Consider the following 21,107-nt stretch of genomic DNA (forward strand, 5'->3'; position numbering starts at 1 on the left):
CGCACGGGTCCTTGTGTTTGGGTCTCTGCTGCCCGCGCTGCACCTGATCGGAGAGCGGCCTACGCAGCCGTCTCCTCTCCGCCCCGCTCTCCGTGGATACAGGCTCGCAGCCATCGCCCGGCACGGAGCAGGGGACCGAGCAGCTGCCACAACAACAACACAGCATCCCCGCATCCGACGCGCGGGGCGATGACGGCGGCCCCCTTCTGAGCCGGGGACCGGAGGATGCTGCGTCCCCGAGGGATGCTGGGCTGGGTCGCTGGACCGGGAGCCCCGTCTGCCGCTGAGGGCAGCGCCCGGGCGCGCTCGGGTACCACAGATGGGCGGCGAGCGGCGGCGCCAGGCGCCCGTCTCTTATAGGGCGCCTGCACCCCTGCAGGTGGCACCGCTGCGGTAGGGCTGCCGACACCCGAGGATCAGGGCGCCGAGGGGCCACCATGTTACCTTACGACTACCCCGGGCCGCAGACTCCCTGCCCAGAGATGTGACTAGGAACCTCAACATCACAGGATTGTTACACATGCCATTTCTGATACGTTTTTGGAGATGCGTTTTTATTGGAGGACCCTATGTGTATTTTTCCGGTGGAGCGGTGTTTTTTTCTTCTTGTACGCTCCCTCTCTGTCGCAGAAAATGAATGAACAAGGGACTCGGGATGTGCCCGGGAGGAACCGCTGCTTGCCCAAAACGGCTTTCGCTTCATTGGCTTTCAGTTGTGGCCTTTTGGTTTAACCCTTCCATTTTCCACACCTCCCCCTCCGCCTCCACGGTGATATTTATTTCATATCCCTTCACTGGTTTCCATCTGCACGTCTGTCCCGATCCCCTCACTCCTGAGCCAGAGAATGCTTTCCAGTCATCCCTATAATTAAAAATATATATTGCATTTCCCTGCACTTGCCTTTGCCGCCCGTCCATCCACCCGTTTACCAATCGGCACCTGCTGTTTTATTTATTCAGTGCAGGGGGCACTTTATATCCGCATCTCCAGTTCTTCTGTTTTCATTTCACACACCTTTAAGCTCGGTATAATAATACAAATCCCATTGTTTTCTCTGCATTGACCAGGCCTCGTCTGTTTCCACCTCCTCTTGTGTGCTGCAGCCCAAGCCATGCCTGCTAGAACCGAAGCCCCCAGCTCGGATCCCCCGTGGGGTCTTTGAATTCGGACACCTTGTGTTTTTGAGTGCTTTTTTCCGAGTTTCTTGGTGGGTCCGTTTTGACAGATCGGGCCGGGGAGGGGGCAGGACCGGTAAATGATGTTCAAGTACCGGATCCGGATGTTTTTCAATGAGCTGAAGGTCCTGGTGTTGATGCGCTCGGGGTCCGACCCGGAGCCCAGCAGCAGAAGCAGAGCCATGCGGGGTTTGGGGGTGGGTGGCTGCGGCTGGCCCCCGTGCGCCTCCCGGGGGGACGATGACGAGGAGTACTACGGGCCCGGGGTGGCCGACCCCCCGCGGCCCCGCAGCCTGGGCCTGGAGGAGAAGGTGGCGCCTCCCTTGGACGCGGTGTCGCTCACCAGCAGCCTGGACAGCGGCATGCGGACCCCCCAGTGTCGGATCTGCTTCCAAGGTCCCGAGCAGGTGAGTGCGGGACCCCGTCCCACCTGTGTGACCCTGCTCCCCGGGGAGGGGGAGCCCCCATAGGGTGTGTGCTCCTCCAGGGGCACAGTATTGATTGTTTAGTGTCTCGGCGTGCCATCCTCATCTGCAAATGTGTCTGTGTGCCGTGGCCAAGTCTTTGTGATCAGGCGTGTGTGGGCCTGTGCCTGGTGCATAGGGGGCACCAGCTTGGGGAATGAGGCTGGCTGTGTGATCCTCTGGGCATATGATGTATTCGCTGCTTTAAAACGGGACAACATTGTGTGGCCTGAGGTGCTCGGGGACAGAGATGCTGCATAGGCCCGGGCATACGCGCATGGCTGTGTGGCACCCCTGTGCCAAGGTGCGCTAGAGCCCCATCACAAAGGGATCTGCTGTGTGGCCATGCCATTCAAAACCCTAGATGACGAGGGCAGTGTGGTCGTTTATCACAACCAGAAGCAAGCATATGTTAGTGTGTAAACACGTGCTTAAAATGTATCTGGGCCTGCACACTTCACATCTAAAAGTGTCTGACAACAGGAGCAAAACCGCATGAGTTGGTTCTCACCACAAACAGTTGTGTCTGGTTTCTCAATGCACAGTTCAAAAAAATATTCGAATAGTGTCTGGTTTTGTTATGTGTAGTGGGAAAGGTGTATGGACGTGATCAGCAATGGCACGTGTATCTGTACGTGACAGCAGGGGTGTCTGGATGTGTTACCTACCACCAGTGGCAAAGACAAAAGGCGCCTGGGCGTGCCATGCCCAGAAGCAAACAGCAGGTGTATGTGGACCTGCCAGGGACTTCCGGCAAGGATGACCAGCGCGCGAGGCTCGCAGCGCCTCGCTGTGCTGGGTTCCAGAGCGCCGGGCAGTTGTGTGTAGCATGTGTCCGAGGCCAGTGCTGCACGAGCACCCCCATCACCAGGGCACAGGATGACGCTGCAAGCTCTGGAGCGTGCGATGCCCATCGCTGCTCCACCCGCGCGCCCAGGAGAGTTTAGGAACCACAGGACGGCAGGCCAGAAGGCTGCATCGGCCCTCCCTTCCCCTACCAGGCATCTGTGAGGGATGTCAGGCTTTCCAACCTAGGGCGCAGCCATTACTTCAGCGCACCACACCACACTGTTGTATCGAAAGGCACCGAATGTTCTGCCCTCAGGCCGAGATCAGTCTATGCCATGGATGGGGCCGTGACCCAGGCTCGTCTGGGGCTGGCAGCGGTTCCTTCTCGACCTGTTGACATTCTGTCTGTACTTCCAAGCACCATACCAGCTAGCGGCTTCTTCTGCGGTGGTGCTGGTGCCAGCAGCTAGGATGCTGGCATTTACACACTGGCAGTGGAGCCTTGGCACACCACATGGAAGCAGCACCCTTGGACTAGCCATGTTTTCCCCAGCGGGATGTTGTGGTGGAATTGGTGGCCATGTGCAGCCTCTAATAACACACTGGAGCCCCCATCCATCGAAGGCACCGCCTGAATCCTACCTGAGTCAGTGGATGGATGCTCCCCATGTTTATTTGTCAGAGCTATTGGTCTTTTGGTTTTCAAGCTGGGCCATACCTGTGGGGAGGTTGCTGTGCTGATACTGGGCTCCTACCGGCCAGTGTTTTTGTTTCATTGAGGAAATGTTGTCCAAAGGCATCTCTGTTCCCATTGCTGAGTTGAAGCTGGAGGTTGTGTGATTGTCGGTGCTGGCGTGTCTGGAGACAGGGTCTCCTCTAGCAGTCAGCCACTGAAGCTGACTGATTCCAACTGGCCTATCAGAGGAACTAGTTCATTGAAAAATCTCTCCATGTACCTAGATGCTGATCGAGCTGTGATGCAAGAGAGCCACCATTGAGTTTTCTTTTAGGGTACCCTAACGGATATGGCCATTATATTTCCGCATGCATGCATTATGTCCATCTGTGGGGAGCGTATGCTAGGAGGCCTCATAATGCTGGTTCGGAATCGCTTCCGATCACTGAATGAGAGGAATCCCCACTATCTTGGCAGCCTGTCTTCAGAGATCGGTCATTCCAACTTCCTGAAAGCAAGGTCGATTCCCTGATCAACTAGGATTGATGCTTTCAATGACAGGAGCATCTCCTGTTAACAGATCAACCCTATTGCCATGGAGCAGAGCTCACTGTCACTTAAATCTCAAAGATGGTTGCCTTGTATATTTCAAGTTGTCGTGCACAGTGCACCTAACGTGGGTCTGAAAGGAATCCATGTCTGTGTACTTTCCTTTATTTTGCTCACTATTTTAACGATTAATTGGCACTTTAACACACAGCTCACCTTATGCTCCTTCAAAAAGAAATACATCGAATTAAACACTTGAAACAACTACTGGTTCAGCTCTCTTATTGCCTATAAGGAGTGGGGCTGGCCACCGATAACACAATGTGCCCAGGTAAGATGTGCTGGGTTCAGTTTGTGTCAATAAAAAGTAATACAAATGCATGTACAAAATAAAAAACACAGGTCATACACCTGAAACTAGGAAATGGCAGCTTCTTCTGGGAACTGCAAATGATAGAAGTAACTCCTGCCACAACCCTTCTGACCAAAGCTGTCTATAATTCTGGACCAGGAGCAGGTTTATAGGGTGCCTGTCAATGTGACTTGACCCACCTTCTGAAAATCTGGCCTCCTTATCCCAAAACGAAAGGTACAGAGTAATGTGATCACAGGTAGTCTTTCTTTTATGTTTACTGATGGTGACTTTCTGGGGCTGCTGCCACATCCTTTTTAGCAAAACAGGGCCACAACCTCGTTGTTATTTTAGGTATGTTTAATATTTTCTGTACATTAGTTATTTTTAATGGAATATCTTTCATACGTGGTCTCCGTGTTAATATCGAAACAAATTAACATTTAGAGGTACCTTTAAACATAAAGAACTAAATGTCTTGTTCTAATGGGAGTAATTCACACTAACGGCGGTAACGTTTATCTTTGATCCAAAATCATTTTTGGGAGAAATTGGTGATAAGTGATTGAAATAAACTAACACCACCGTAAAAAATATGTGCATTCAACATAATTATTTTTTAAAGAATTTTAAATTGCTTTCCAAAAAAAGGATCGAGGTGTGTCTTAGTGGATTCATTGTCGGCCGCGGTGTCTGCAGATCCAAGTTTTAATACCACCTGTAGCAACGGACCTCATTCTTTGACTGGACAAATCAGTTTTTGTCATAGTGCTGTTTGCTTTTCTTCCACAACAGGAAGGCTTTGAAACACAAAATTAAGCACCAAACAAAAAGGTTGTGTTGACCCCTTGTGACAGATATTGAGATGTACATGCATGTTGACTGTGTAACCAGTTCACACCAGCACGTTAAAATGTCTTATGTGTCCCAGTTGATGATGGGGTCATTATTGTCCAGTGCTACCATTTTTCTCAAGATCCTAAAAATTCAAGGTACGTGCTTCTTGATTCGATTCCAATCTGTGACCTACAGGTTGCAAACAGATTCCTGCAGCTAGCATGGAACCCTTGCACTAAATGTTGACCCCCACATCTTTTCCTCAGTAAGCAATTTAGACTCATAGTCTTTGTATGGTCTTGCTGTCACTCTATCTAGGGTCATGTAAAATCACTCTAGGGCCATCCCCTCTCTCTAAGGCCATGTTGTTTCGGTGGGGTCATGTTGTGTTTAAAAAGTCTAGTGCTTTTTTGGGGGTGGGGGGCTGTTGGCACTCTTAGCTATGAGGAACCCTTGGCTCTTGCTGAGTGGAAGGGCCTCTCGGGTCTCGTGCAGAAGCAAGTCACAAGAGAAGCCCACCACTGATAAGGTCCATTATGTGTTTGTTGCCCCCCCAAATGGCTGCCATCGAGGATTTCGAGCTTCTGCTCCACTGGCAGGACTGCACAGAGCACGGTGTCCCCTCTGTACAGGGTGTGTCGGGCCCAGATCCCTAAGAGCCCTTCCGCGGACCTGCATCCGTCGCCTCCTTTTGTGTTCACGGCTGCTGACGGGTTAATGGCGCGGCGGTGCGAGCGGCGCGCCCTCATTGGTGCACGCTGTTGCTGTGCGCAATCAGAGCGCGCCTCTTCATTACTGGAATTCATTGACCTAGAACCTTGCTTTCTGAATGGGCACCTTGGGAAGGGGCAGGCGATACGAGATGTTAAAGGTTATTATTATCCTTCTCTATTCCATATCCCAGAAAAAACAATACAGGGCTTTAAATAATGCTATTGTTCAGATAATTACAGGGAAGACATGGCTACTGAGAATTCCGAATTATACAGAGAAATGGAAAACTGAGACAGGACACAAAGCATAGTTTCATTTATTTATACAACGCTAGCAGATCAGTGTAGCAGTGCTACCTACATTTCTTAGTAAGGCATACACTAACAGAGTAGATATAACTAACGGGCGCTGGCGCATGCATAATAATTATGGGAACAGGCCCTACAAAGCAGCTCTTCCACGCGGCGCCGGTGCACGAGCCACTCACGTAGGTAAACGGCTTTCATTTGAAACAAGGGAGTGACGAGTCGAGTTGATGTCTGTGAAAATGCTTCCAACTAAACTGGTTTCTGTTTGTTAAACTCACATGCAAATGAACTCCGGTAACAAACTGAGCGCTCAGTAAAGTTCAGTGTATTCTGGGCCACTGGAACTGTGTGGCATTGAGGACGTGACAAGGTTTATTTTTATCATTGATGTGTCTCATTAAAAGGTGCCCTGAGGGTTCAAGACAGGGTAACTTAGAAACAAATGCAACATAATTGGGATGCGGATGTCCTTTTGAAATAACTGCAGGTCGGGCAGCAGCATCTGATCTGTGTTGTTGTTAACATGAATGTATTAATAGTGAAAGAAAAAAAGGACAAGAAGGAATCATTCTGTCCCCCCTATTTGGAAGAAATTAACGTAGAAAGGTTTTCTTCCTTCTCTAGACAAAGCGCCTGTTTCAGTCTATGGGCTAGAGATGTTTAAACTATCTGGCCAACATTGGCACCACTTTTAATGGCTAATGACAGCAATCGACAATGAAAGGTGTCTGGCGCGGCACTGCTGAAGGACAGAACCTATAATAACATTTGATCTGTATGAGCCAGAATCCTTATTTTTTGTTAAAATATGCAAATGATGTAGCGCACGGTGGATTATATGGTAAATGCTGCTCATTAATATTTTCGTACAGTGGTTGATTTGTAAAAAAAAAAGTGCTTGGGCTCTCGTCAGGAGGCAGCTTGCACCAGCCCATTTCTCCTATTAGCGCCACATAAAACAGAACCAACTACTAACCGTGAAAGTCGGGAGATGATGTGGCTTAATGACCAGAGCTGCTGACTTTGGAGCTAGGGAATCAGGTTCGAATCTCGGCATCGGCTCAACATCTGTGATTCTGCACATATCACTACTATAAATGAACGTGTCCTTAACTGGTGGTCATGAAAAACGCTGGTTCTGATGATTAAGGTGCCACCGGCTCAAATTAAGCACTGTTTTCATAGAAAACACAGTGATCGCACAATCACAATTTTTTGTTTGGACATGACTGTGTGCTTCAAAGTATACATCAAAATCAAAACCCGCAGACGCCGGGACATGCTCACTCTTGCACAAACTGCAATGACATGCAATGTTTAGTATGCCCACTTGTGTATTTTCTAAAGGCCCGGGACATTTTACTTAAATCATTTCTGATGTTTCAAGGGGGAAGAACCAACCTCAACCTCATCCTCGTCCTAGCCATGCTGGATAGATTGCTGTATATCACACAACTATTCTTATGTCTGAAGAGCTTTCGTGACAGCGACCATTTTAATATACCTTGAACCATTTCGTTTATCTATTATTCTTGTCTCATTGTCTTTTATCCTCTTGACTTAATCTTGGCGAGAACTTTAAAGTTCTAGGAATCCCCTTTGAAACTTTAGCTGGCCCCAGGCAGTGGTCAACTCCTAGCAGAGGGCTGGCACTTGGCCATAGGACCAAGGACAGCAGGCAGCTGTGGGTGTGATCTGACAACACAGCTCCCTGCACTGGTACAGCCTCCAGCAGGAGGCCAATGGAGACAGCCGGCAAACGATGCCTTGGACCAGGGGTCTCCAACCAGTAGTTCATGAGCTACTGTTGCTCTCCAGCCACTTCTCGGTAGCTCACCTGTGTGCAGTCCAGCTTATTACATTTGAAAGCTCTTTATTGGTTGAATTAATACACATATCAAAATTTAAATATTAGTAGCTCTCAATGTGTTTCATTGAACATAAGTAGCTCTCACTACAAAGAAGGTTGGAGACCCCTGCCTTGGACAAAGCTACTGTCAAGGAACACAGGATAAGTATATGGCAATTTATCAGTACTGGTCTTCTATTGTCTGCTGAACTTCCTAGAGCAAGGAAGGGTTCTTTAAACTCACTGAAAATCAACACAGAGAAGTTTGTGTGGCACAGATTTGATCAGCAGACAGAAATAACACAATACCTAAATTATGCATTTGGCATACTATCATGGTCTGTGCTGGGTCTTACCCTTAACTCTGTGTGCTTAGCACAGATTGGGGCAGTACACCCGATTACACAGAAACATGTGCTGTCTTCAGAGCATGTGCAAACTCTGGCAGATCGCATGTGTACTGAGGAGAGCGCATTAGTGAAAAACAGGGCTGCAGATCTGTATTTCACAGGATGTGCGCCAGTGTCTGCGTGTAAAGGGAACAGACATCCCCTGCAGGCGAGTGCAGTGTGTTACTGCACATACCTGCATGGGTGCAGTGCTTACTATACCAGTCTCCAGGAGATTTCTGGAGTGTCCCTGTGATTTCTGTGCTACTCTTTCTAAGGGCTGCTCTCATTGGTTCACAGACGGAATGCCGCCACTAGGTAGTGACCCTCCAGACAGCTTCTTTGCCACTGCTCCTACATCTATAAACCGGCGCATGCACAAAGGCAATTTGTTTCATTATTTACACGGGTCTAGACCCCCCATGCAGATAAGGGCATGCCCAAATTTTATTGCACATGCGTAAAAGGTGTGCAGACCTGATACGTATTACAGAGGAGGGTGCACAAGCGTCTGTAACCGTTTGCATGATATCATGGTGCCCGGGGCAGAGCCGGATTGGAACCTGAAATAGCCTTCGGGCTGTTTGGTTAGTGCTGGGGCTAATTTTGGGAGACACTTATGGTACATGAATCGATTTACAGCTTGTAGGTTCAGTAACATTGGTCACGTTTGTAAACACCATTTTTCCACTGCAGTTCATTCATAGGTCTCCAGTGTTCATCTTCAGGTCTATGAGTCTTCCTTAAACCTTGCTCACCCTCAGATCCCAGAGTCTCCTCTCTGCCAGTAGGCTCTAGAGCTCCTGCTGGTAGATGGGGATTCCCACTGTCCATTGGCCAACAGGTCAGCAGAGAATCATGTTCACCTGTAGGCCTGGCTTCTATTCACTCTCAAGGAACTGCATGTCCTACTCGTCCTAAGTGCGGTGAGGCCAGTACTTCTCATCAGAGGGTCACAAAGTAGTCACTTTCCCTCAAACCCTGAAGTTCAGTTCCACTCTAGGGTCACCAGGCTACTTCCTTCTGGAGGTAACTGCCTGTGCTTTAGACATCATGTTCTCAAGCAGCAAGTCAATCAGGTATCCTCAATCTCCTTCACAGACTCAAAGCCCAGAGGCTATTGTTCCCTCTCTGGTGCCATTGGGATCCTGCTCCCCCTTTGGTACCCAAATAATACTGTTCACAATTAGGTCCTGCATCTCTTGCTCACTCTTACCCAGAGCCCTAATAAGCTATCTCATCCTCTGTGTACACAAGTGGCACTTACATCAGTCTTTTACACCCACGTCTTCTTCAAACTCTTCACCTTTGCCAGCAGCACCTAAATGGCAAACCAACACTAGTAAGCGTTTTCGGTAATCTCAAAGTGCATGTATGTTACCAGGAAGTGATGTCCACTTAATTGTTGCTGTTCAGTGCGAGTAACGCAGGTCTTATCTTTTCTTATTGTATGTTGATGGTTGGGCACTCTAGGGAAACCTGGATTGGGACAAACAGCTCTGAATCAGCTGATCGTTCTTTTACTGGAGTCATACGAAGTTAGGGGATAACATTTGTCTGAGCATTGGTTACCTGTGAGGGCGTTGGAGACTCTCCGGCAGTCTGTTTCGGCGTCCTTCCTGTCGCAATCATTCGATGCGGGGAGGCCGCGTCAGTTACTTGTGTCAGCTTCCTGGCGCCCTTTAACTCTGGGAATTGTAGTCACGCGTGTGTTCCCAGATGAGTTCCTGCGGCATGTAAACAGATCCCCATATAATATATGTCCATGTTCTTCTATTTAAAAATACTCATACTTGTGTCATATAGTGGTGCCTATGAGAAAATCTCGCTTCATCTTGCATAATTGTTTTACCCAGTGCAATGGTTTCAGGAATGTGTAGTGCCGAAGGTGCTCACGGCTAGACACGCCGCGGCATTGGAATCTCAAAATGATAGAGATCCATTGCAATCACAGCTCTTAATGGGGATTGCCACGTCACCCACATGAAGGAGCCCTCATAGATGAGTGGCTCAACAGATGCCCTCATCCCGGGTCGTTTTTTGTTTCCAATGGATCGTGCAACTTTATTGGTCTTATGGGATGGAACAGGTTGTGAGCACTTGGGTTCTCCACTGAGTCTCTTTATTGCTGGATTGAATTTTACAGGGCAAGATATAACCAGCCATGGTGACTATAATATGGAGCGTGAGTCCTGCATGGATTCAGTTTAGGTAAATCATGTTCAGTCCACCCACTACTTAACTGGCAACAAGTTGCAGCTCACATGTGTATCTTACCTCAGTAATGATGTTTAGCTCAATCTATAAACTTCAGACAGTTCATTGAGTCCATCAACGGCAGTATTAAATTTGACAATAAGCATCGCTTCTCTTCTGGACAGTTTAACGTCAAGGTCACCACCTCTTATATCATGCTTCACTTTAGAAATGATTGTCCAAATCAGATCTTTGTCTGTGTGAGTATTTAGCCGCCAATGGTTCACCAGCACAGAGGAAGGAAGTCTTTTTGAACATAATAACATCCACTGGAAACCCAAGACTTTTACGAACTGTAAATCACGATACGTGGTCTATGGAATCAAATGCCTGTGCAACATGTTGTATATAGGGAAAACCAATCAAGAAATAAGAACTCGAATTTCACAACACAAATCAAGAATTAATAAAAACATCCAAATGGCCCCTCTGGTGAACCATTGGCGGCCAAATAATCACACAGACAAAGATCTGATTTGGACAATCATTTCTAAAGTGGAGTATGATATAAGAGGTGGTGACCTTGATGTTAAACTGTCCAGAAGAGAAGCAATGCTTATTGTCCAATTTAATACTGCAGTTGATGGACTCAATGAACTGTCTGAAATTTATAGATTGAGCTAATCATCATTACCGAGGTAAGATGCAGATGTGAAATGCAACTTGTTGCCAGCTGAGTAGTGGGTGGACTGACCATGATTTACCTAAACTGAATTCATGCAGGACTCACGCTCCATAATATAGTCACCATGGCCGGTTATATCTTGCCCAGTAAAATTCAATCCAGCAATAAAGAGACTCAGTGGAGAACCCAAGTGCTCACAACCTGTTCCTTTGCAGAAGACCAATAAAGTGGCACGATCCATTGGAAACAAAAATTGACCCGGGATGAGGGCATCTGTTGAGCCACTCATCTATGAGGGCTCCTTCATGTGGGTGACGTGGCAATCCCCATTAAGAGTTGTGATTGCAATGGATCTCTATTATTTTGAGATTCCAATGAGCCGTGAGCACCTTAGGCACTACACATACCAGAAACTATCGTGCTGGGTAAAACAATTATGCATGATGAAGCACGGTTTTCTCATAGGCACCACTATATGACACAAGTATGAGTCTTTTTAAATAGAAGAACATGGACATATATTATTAGGCGATCTATTTACATGCCGCAGGAACTCATCCGCGAACACGCGTGCGACTACAATTCCCAGAGTTAAAGGGCGCCAGGAAGCCGACACAAGTAAGTGACCCGGCCTCCCCGCATCGAATGATTGCGACAGGAAGGACGCCGAAACAGACTGCCGGAGCGTCTCCAACGCGCTCACAGGTAAACAATGCTCAGACAATCGTTATCCCCTAACTTCGTATGACTCCAGTAAGAACGATCAGCTGATTCAGAGCTATTTGTCCCAATACAGGTTTCCTTAGAGTGCCCAACCATCAACATACAATAAGAAAAGATAAGACCTGCCTTACTCGCACTGAACAGCAACAAGTAAGTGGACATCACTTCCTGGTAACATACATGCACTTTGAGATTAGCGAAAACGCTTACTAGTGTTGGTATGCCATTTAGGTGCTGCAGGCAAAGGTGAAGAGTTTGAAGAAGACATGGGTGTAAAAGACTGATGTAAGTGCCGCTTGTGTACACAGTGGATGAGATAGCTTATTAGATAACCCCCCTTCCTCCCCCTCATTGGTCATTGTTGTGGTTTTTTTTTTATACAGTTCCCTACGTCGGTTTGTTTAAAGCTTGTGTAAAGAGAAGGTAAGAGTTCATTAAGAGACATGAGGTGGTGAGCAGCTACTTGTTGAAGAACAAGGGTTAGGAAGAGAAAAAATATCCTTTTTGTTTTTTCTTACAGCTATTGGGTCCTGAAGAGAACTCTAAATCCATCAAGATTTCGAAACGCGTAGACCATTGTTTCTAGCCATAAGAATATTTAAACAAAGTTTGAATTATGCATAAAAAGATTAAGTGCTGGTATTGTTTTTTCTATGGCAATGTTCTAAATCAAAAAGATTGAACTCAAAGTGTATTGTAAATAGATAATGATAGTTGTGAATGGAGTGCATGAGTGTTTGAGTGTTTAGAAAGGTGATTGAGAGAGATTGGGAGTTTATTGAGAGAGATTGAGAGTTTGTATGGGGAAACTAGAAATATGTATAGATGAATGTTTTAATGTGATATTTGTGTTGCAATCATGATGAAAAAAATGTAAATGTTTTGTAAAATCGAAAAAAAATCTTTTGACATAAAAATAATTAAAAAGAGATTGATTCAGACAGAATTAGCAGTCTTCAGCACACGTTGTTTGGTCTTTCAATATGGTTGTTCTGATTAGACTATGAATAAAAGAACAGTATTGTTGTTTGTTTTGTTAAATATAGGTCAGTGGCTTGGCCTTACTGTTGGGAGCCCAAACCCAGTGGTGGTATTAGAAAGCCCACTAGTAGCATTTGAATTACTGGCCCTGGAACACACTGTGCACTTTACTAGGGACTTATCAGTAAATTAAATATGCCAATCAGGGATAACCAATAATTGTCACAATTTATACAGAGAGCATATGCACTTTAGCACTGATTAACAGTGGTAAAGTGCCCAGAATCCTATAGCCAACAAAAACAGGGTCAGAAAAATAGGAGACAAAAGGCAAAACGTTTGTGGGTAAACCTGACAAAAAACGGCCAGGTCTAACAGTCTCCATAACAGGTAAGCACACATTTATTCTACATGGTCTCCAAGGTTACCTTTTCTGGCTCCCTAGCTCTTGACTCACACAAGATATCATTGAACCAGGATGACTTCTGATCACCCACAAATGCTGTAATGCTTCAGGATCTCGCCCTTTCCTTCTGCTCTCAGGGTGCTGTACGATTATCTAGCTCCCTTCTGCAAGGCTGCTTACATTACACAGCTACTTAGAGTTGCTGCTAAACTGAGAGAGGGTTTGCTACTTTCTGTAATTAAAGAGAGAAAGGGAAGAATGCGTGTGACTAGGAAGAGAGGAAAGATGGAATTTAAACTCTTTGACACTGTGACCCTGTGTAATCAAGCTGCTTTTGCACCTCCTGCTCTCTTTCATTGTGCCTCAATATTTGCCGCTTAGTCTTGCTAGTGTAACATGCTGTCCCAGCACACTTCATGCATGGCTGGCTGTGACCTGGGTTAAAACCCCAGTAATTGCAGGAGGGTCTCCTCTAGTTTAGCAGAACTTGTGCCCTTAATCTAGGACATTTTTTTTTCACAAGTTATTAATCCTAGACTAACCACCCTGGTGGACTCACGCCAGGCATTTACAAGATAGATACTAATTGCAACAGGTCCTTCCTTCCAAAGTGAGAATGAGCCTAGCCTCTGGGACTTTCTCAGGAGAGAGCTCTCTGTAGATGAGAGTGATGGATTCATCCTGCCGATAGATCTATGCTTCCGATGTTACGCGCGTCGTCTCTGGACACCAATAGGCTCCAACCTACCAATCAATGCAATTCAGAGCTTGCAGTGGCGGGGGTGGAGGGGGGGATTTTGTGGCAACAATTCTAAAGTGACAAAAAAATGGACAGACAGCTCAAGAAGAAACAAACCTTCCCTGCATGGTGCCTGCTACCTGAAAGAAATGTAAATGTGTGCAGTTGGTTATTCAGCACATCTAAAGGCTGCCTGGGAGCCAATGCAGGCTATTATAAATAGAACCATTTGAGCTTCATGGCGGCAATGATGTTATTCTCTTTAAAAGTAGTGGAAGAGTTTCAGTAGCTGAGTTCTAGAGCATGCCCTTTTAATGTAAACTCATGAAAAAAGTTTTGCTCTAGGTAGTCTAAATGTATTTTACTAAAGATACATATGTTGAAATAAATTCAACTTATACTCTCAGTGCATCTTTCAGCAGCCTGTATTATGTTGTGTGGAATGAAGTTTTTAAACAATTAAGTATTCACAGTGCTTTCTGTTACAGGCTGTAACTTCGAAACGCTATGATAAACATGTTACTATTCTCCAGTGCACCAAAAAGGTTTCATATCTGGGACGCTCCTGTTATACACAGACATCTACAATGGTTACATTCACCAACTGAGGTTTCCTACCTCAAACACGATGGAGTTCCCACAGATTAGTTTAACTTGCATTTATTTTTCATTCAAGGTGTGTGCATTATATTTTATATGCATCTAGGTGTAGGAGAAAGCCAACAAAATAATTACGAAGTATTGTGTTCATTTTTCCACACCTCTGTTCTGTCCCTAAACCTTCTGACCGCTCCCCCAAACATTCAGGATCACAGTTCCCATTCTTATTTTCCTACGCTTGAAACTCTATTACAGCACCCACTTTCTCACCTGGTGGTCATAAATAGAGGAGGTGAATGGCCCCTGTGCCAGGCTAAGATAAATGATATCCCTTCCCAGAGTGTAGTCTGTGGGAGATAGACTTACGTTGTATGGTCTCTGTTGCACAGGTGCACTCACCTTGTCTGCTTTGCCTTCTTTAGGACTGCCTGGACGGACACCGGTGTAAAGGAAATACCCACTAGTGGAATAATTGACCTCACTTATCGTTTTTTTCTGGGAAGCGGAAATATCCAATAGCCTGACCTTGCATGCATATTTCAATAAGCCTGTCACGCAAACCACTAACCTTGTCGACTTAATGTCCACGTGGAGGCCAAAGGCTCAAAGCCTGTGTGTTTCTTTTCGTGTCTAAGTCAATTGACCTCTTGTGTTTGTTCTCCAAACAACATGATGCATATGTGAGAATCTGCATTGTTGCTCATCTCCCCTTAACGGACAGTTATATGAGTCAAAACCTGCTTCTTCTCCAAAACATGTGGATAGGCTGGTAACTGGGTGGCCAACGTTTTTTTTTTATTCTCTTGACAGAATTGGGTGAATTACATGTTTTTAGAACTCTGTGAAGTGTTAAACATTTCCCCCAATTACACCTCGGCCAAAGTATCTTCATCAAAAGCCCCTACTGCCTGACAATTCGCATGCAAATGTAAATGTGCTAGTTTCCTATTTTTAGGTTTCGCCAGAATAGCACCCATGCACTTTCAGCGAAATCTATTGTTAACAAAAAAAAAAAAAAGTGAAAAACTCAAATTTCTTTGCTACATATTAGTCAGAGCCGCCTCTTCACCTGGCTTCCTCCTGGGGCTTCTCTGTGTGTCACTGCAGTGGAGCACGGACCAAGTACCACTTCTTGTGGCCAGTGTTCTTCCAATGACCGCAAGTACTTTCTTTCTAACTCTGTCTGCAGTCTGTGTCGCTTGAAATGAAATGAAATGAAAAGGGGTTTGTGGTGTTCACTACAAACAATGAAAGACTCCAAGTAGAATGTAGATTGAGAGTCTTTATTCACCAAGTTACATCTTCTGCGACCTCAGCCACAGCCTCGCTATTCAGAGCCCTCTCAAGAAGTCCCCGGCGCTCGCCTTGGAACGCCGGTCGCGGTGACATTCTATGTGATGTCACCGCGAGGGCAGCTCCATTACATGCGAGGCGCCGGGGGGTTATTGTGTGGAAGATACCACACATCCCCCTTCCCTGCGGAAAAGAAAACATAACTGTAATACAAACTGTTGAACGTGCCTGGTAGTGCAGTGACACCCAACCGGGTGTGAGACTGTCAACATTTTCCTAAATCTGATGGGAGGCTTAACACCACAGACAATGTGCCACAGGTTACATCATTACATACTGATCAAAATGTCTAGGGGGTCTGGTCACCCTCTTGTCAGGCCTGCCGGTTGTGGGGGGAACCATGGTTTGCCTCTTAGTGGTGGGACTGGGGTCCTGCCTAGGGTCCCCCTCCCGTCCCCTTGGATTCTCAGGTGGATGGTACCTTACAACCCTCCCCAAGTTCCATATTTTCCCTTCTTGAGTCTTGACCGCATTTTTGAATAGTTTGGTGATCTTGGTTGGGCTGGTGTACTCTGACCAACTTGCCTTCCCTGTTGGAGCCCTGATTTTGATGCTGTCTCCCACCTTGAATTCAACATCCTGCACGGCTTTGTGTCGGTCATATCCTTCTTTCCTCCTTTCCATGGCTTCCCTTTGCTTCTCCAAACTCCCAGCTTCTTTAGATCGGTCTGACCACCCCTTGTGCCACTCCATCCATCCTGGGGTCAGCCTAGTGTTGGGTATCCTGGCGCGGAGCAATTCAAACGGGGTGACCCCTGTTGTCTGATGTGGCGTGAACCTGTATGCCTCTAGCCGTCTCCACGCCTCCTCCTTCCAACATATGCCACCGGCCCTGGCCAATTGGATGCTCTCTTTGAGGGTTTTGTTAAAGCGTTCGACCATGCCATTCGTTTCGGGGTGGTACAGGGCGCAACGCTTGTGTCTGATGCCTCTACCCTCCAAAAAGTCTTCCATCTCTTTGGAACACAGCTGTACACCGTTATCCGTCAAAATGTTTTTTGGTAGGCCTTCCCGGATGAACACCTCCTCCAGAAAGTTGATGACTGTCTTAGTCGTGACTTCGCTGACAAACTTTATCTCTGGCCACCTGGAATACAAATCTACTAGCACCAAAATGTAGGGTGTCCGCTGTTCTCCAGACATGGGGCCCACGATGTCCAGTGCCAACTCGACCCACGGTCCTGAAGGGGGCGGCCTGCACACCATAGGTGGCGTCTGTTGCTTTAGGACCTTGTCGCTGCTGCTGCACGGAATGCACTCTCTGATTCTCCTCTCAGTGATCAGATCCATGCTCGGCCACCAATAGCTTTCCCTGAGTCTCTGTTTGGTTTTGGTGATGCCCAAATGTCCCTCGTGGGCTAATTCGACCAGATTGTTCCTCACGGCTGCAGGAGGTACCAGTCTAGTACCCCTGAATAGACATCCGTCTGTTATGGACAACTCGTCTTTAATGGCCAAGTATGGCCGCAAGTTTTCATCCTGTTTGTCACTGTGCTTCCAACCGCCTCTTACTTTTTCATAAACTTCCCCCAAAATTTTGCCTTCTTCTATCGCCTTCCTCCATGTTTCTTCTCCCAACGCCTTCTGGATGGTGCAGACATCCTCTACTTGAAGGTCCTCTTCATCCCCATCCGCCTTCTCCTGCTTCTCCCTCGTTCCTTCATCACCAACGAGCCTGGATAGACAATCAGCTGCCAGGTTTTGTATTCCAGGGACGTATTCAACATCAAAGGTGTATTCTTGAAGACCGACTACCCACCGCCTTATCCTGCTGGAGATGGCATCCAAGCCTTTCCTACTGAATACTTCCACCAACGGCTTGTGGTCAGTTCGGAGGGTGAACTGAGTTCCCCAAAGGAAGTCTCTGAATTTTCTCAACGCCCAGGATACCGCCAAGGCCTCCTTCTCGATAACCGAGTAGTTGTTCTCAGACTTCTGGAGTGACCTTGATGCAAAAGCTATGGTTTCTTCTCCTTCATCTCCAACTTGGGTGAGGACAGCCCCCAACCCTTTCGCGCTTGCGTCGGTGGTGACTATGGTTGCCCGGTTGGGTATGTATGACTTCAAGCTGGGGGCCTCTGCGAGTGCCTTCTTTACGTCCTCAAATTCCCTCTGGCACTCTTGACTCCACTGGAATTCATTCTCCTTCTTCAGCAGTAACCTGATGGCATATGTTCTCCCCGCCAGGTTCCTTATGAACTTTCCGTAAAACTCTAACATCCCCATGAATGACTTGATCTCGTCCTTGCCCTTGGGGGGTTCCAGGTTCACGATGGTGTTTTGCAATTCAGTCTTCGGACAGATACCCTCTGTCGTCACCTTATGTCCCAGGAAGTCTAGTTCAGCACAGCCAAACACACACTTGTCTCTTTTCACTGTGAGGCCATGAGACTGAAACCTCTCAAGCACGCATCTCAGTCTGCCATCGTGCTCCTCGTGGTTTTTGGCAAATACAAGTACGTCGTCCTGGTAGCACATGACGCCTGGGATGCCCTTCAACATGTTTCCCATGATCCTCTGAAACACGGCGGCCGCCGAGACTAGCCCAAATGGCATTCTTTTGAATTTGTATGCGCCCATGGGTGTCACGAACGCCGTGAGTTCTTGGGACTCCTCGTGTAGTCTTATTTGGAAATATGCCGAAGTGAGGTCGAGGGTAGAGAATACCTTGGCACCTTCAAGCATGCTCATCATCTGGGTGATGTTGGGTAAGGGATAGCGGTCAACCACGACCTCCTTGTTTAACGCCTTAAGTCTATGCAGAGCCGGACCGACCCATCCTTCTTCTTGGCCGCGACAATGGGGGCCAACCACTCGGTTGCTTCCACTGGTTCGATGACTCCGGCCTTGCACAGTTTCTCCAGTTCAGACTTGACCTCCTCCTGGATGGCAATGGGGAGTTTCCTGACTTTGGCCACGACGGGCCTGGCGTTCTCCTTCAGTCTTATTTTGTGGCAGTAGTTCTTTAGGCACCCTAGTTCTTCCCTGAACACCTCCTGGAATTCTGTCACCACCTCTGTTTTGTGTTCAATGATCTCTTGTATAAGAATCTGAGGATCACAGTTAGGATTAAGATAGACCCCTAGCTCTTTCTGTGCCTGCCACCCCAAAATGTTATCTCCTACTGTGGACACATACACCTTGGAGACTGTTGTTCTGTTGCTGTATTCTACTTTCCCAAGGAAATAGCCCTTCATGGAGATGGGGCGACCAGCGTACCCCCCTGGCCTAAGATCCATTCTTTTCAAGGTAATCCTTCCCTTAGACACACGTGAGAACTCTTTGGCATTAATAATAGTTATTCTGGAACAGGAGTCAAATAATGCTTCCATCTCAACCTCCCCCACTTTTATGGTGTCTTTGGGACTGGTGACTTGTCCTCCCTCGACCTGCACCACAATTTCCGCACACACAGGGTTGCTGGGACTGGGGGCTTGTACATCCTGTACCTGCACAACGATCTCGTCGCACACTACATTCGTCCTGTCCCTACTTTGTCTGCCGACTCCTTGCCCACTCTTGCAGTACTGCTTGAAATGCCCTCTCTTCCCGCACTTGTTGCACGTGAACCTGAGAGCAGGGCATTCCTTGTCGTTGGCTAGGTGCCCCTGCTTGCCACATCTATAGCATGTGCCTTTAAATGCTCCCCCCAGCCTGCTTTCTTTGTATTCTTTACTCACTACCTTCTGGCCCTTGACCACTGACACAGACTCACATTCAGTCACTACCTCACTGACACTGGCCTTTTCCTCATTTTTCTTCTCCCCTGCATCTTGCTTTATTTCTTTGACGCACTGAAGCATATGCTCTACTTGCTTAGCTACAATGAGCACCTCCCGGAGTGGCGGGTCGTCCTTGAGCCATAGCTCTTCACGCACTCGTTCCACTCTACATGCCAAAACAAATTGGTCCCTGATTCTTTCTTCGCTCGCTCCACCGAATTTGCATGTGGCGGCTAACTTCCTTAGCTCGGATACAAAGTCCTCTATCGACTCTCCCTCTTTTTGTGTTCTCTTCCCAAAGTGGTACCTCTCCATAATCGTGCTAGTCTTGGGAAGGTAGTGTAAGTCTAACTTCTTAAGGCTCACCTCAAACTCATTGAGACCTCTAGACTCCTGTGCCCCTAATTCTGGGAGATGATCTAGGACTTCCTCACCCTCCGCACCAAGATAATAGGCCAATAACGCAACCTTCCTCTCCAAACCCAGGTTCGGCCCACATACAGTGGCATAATTAACAAACACCTTTTTCCACTTCTTCCACTGGATATTGGGATCCCCTGGGGTGGTCAAGAAAAAGGGTGGAGGGGTCACACTCTGCATTCTGGGTGCAAGCTATTGCCTGCTGACGCCCTGAGAAAACACCCACCTGCTGGGCACAATTTCACTGAAAAGCAAAGGGTAGGTTTAGTATGCGCCTTAAAGAGTACACATTCATTTATCCGGAAGTCCCTTCAGTGACACTACCGCAGGCAGACAAAAAAAAAAAAAAGAATCCTAGCACAGTCCTTTATGTATGGGGGTGCGGTGCGAGGACTTCAGGGCGATGACAGTGGTGGCTGTAGTGCTGACTGCTCCTGCTGCACCACGAAACGCCGTATATTTACTTTTTGCTCAGTGAAGTCAAGCTTAAACCAGCGCGAGAGTCAGGAGAATCTAAAGTCTCTCAGCGCATCCGGCTGTACGCTTCCAGTGTGAATCACCTTCCCGTGAATGCCGTCACCCCTTCTACAGCGCACAATTCCTGCTGCGATGAACGCGGCTAATCACCCTCATGTTCCATTCTCCTCTCCCAGCCACGCTGCCACTCGATCACGATGTCATACCGTTTTGGGCTGACAGGCTGCGCACCAATGCTCACTGGCTAGCTGCGCTCCCGTGCTCCACTCTTCCTCCCGCGTCGCGCCTCCTGGGTGCCCTCCGACGTCCTGCTCTCACTATGTAACCCGCCGAGAAAGCTCCCCGCCTCTCTGCAGCGCTATGAGTCAGCCGGCAACCAAATGCGGTGGGATTCACACGCGACCGCCGATCATGCACGCCACCTTCCGTGCGCTTCATGCGATCATGTGTCCTGCGCCACCATTACCCCCACATTCCTTTACTTGCTCTCTAGATGCCAGCGCCCGCTGGATGCGACCCGCAAGGGTGCTGCTGGGGTGCGCGCCGTGCGTGTGGAATCACCTTACTTCAAAACGGCGACTCGGGCAGTCTGCGCCTTCTCTACGTTGTGACAACTCCCTGCTGCCAGTCACCCGATGTCCCGCAGAGCAGTCCTCACCGCCTTCCACTGCGAGCGGACGCTTGCTGCCACACTCGCTTCCG

General features: G+C 47.6%; 1 protein-coding gene across 1 annotated transcript in view; it reads left to right on the forward strand.

The window, feature by feature from the left end:
* Positions 1-352: 352 nt before the first annotated feature.
* MARCHF9 (membrane associated ring-CH-type finger 9) overlaps positions 353-21,107 on the forward strand; it is a 500,957-nt gene continuing 480,202 nt past the window's right edge. The window contains exon 1 of the mRNA XM_078658914.1: positions 353-1,583. Coding sequence (XP_078515040.1) covers positions 1,257-1,583 — 327 coding nt within the window. The 5' untranslated portion in view covers positions 353-1,256. The remainder of the gene's footprint in view (positions 1,584-21,107) is intronic.

This window comes from Lissotriton helveticus, chromosome 1_1, assembly GCF_964261635.1.
Source record: "Lissotriton helveticus chromosome 1_1, aLisHel1.1, whole genome shotgun sequence".
Classification (NCBI taxonomy): domain Eukaryota; kingdom Metazoa; phylum Chordata; class Amphibia; order Caudata; family Salamandridae; genus Lissotriton; species Lissotriton helveticus.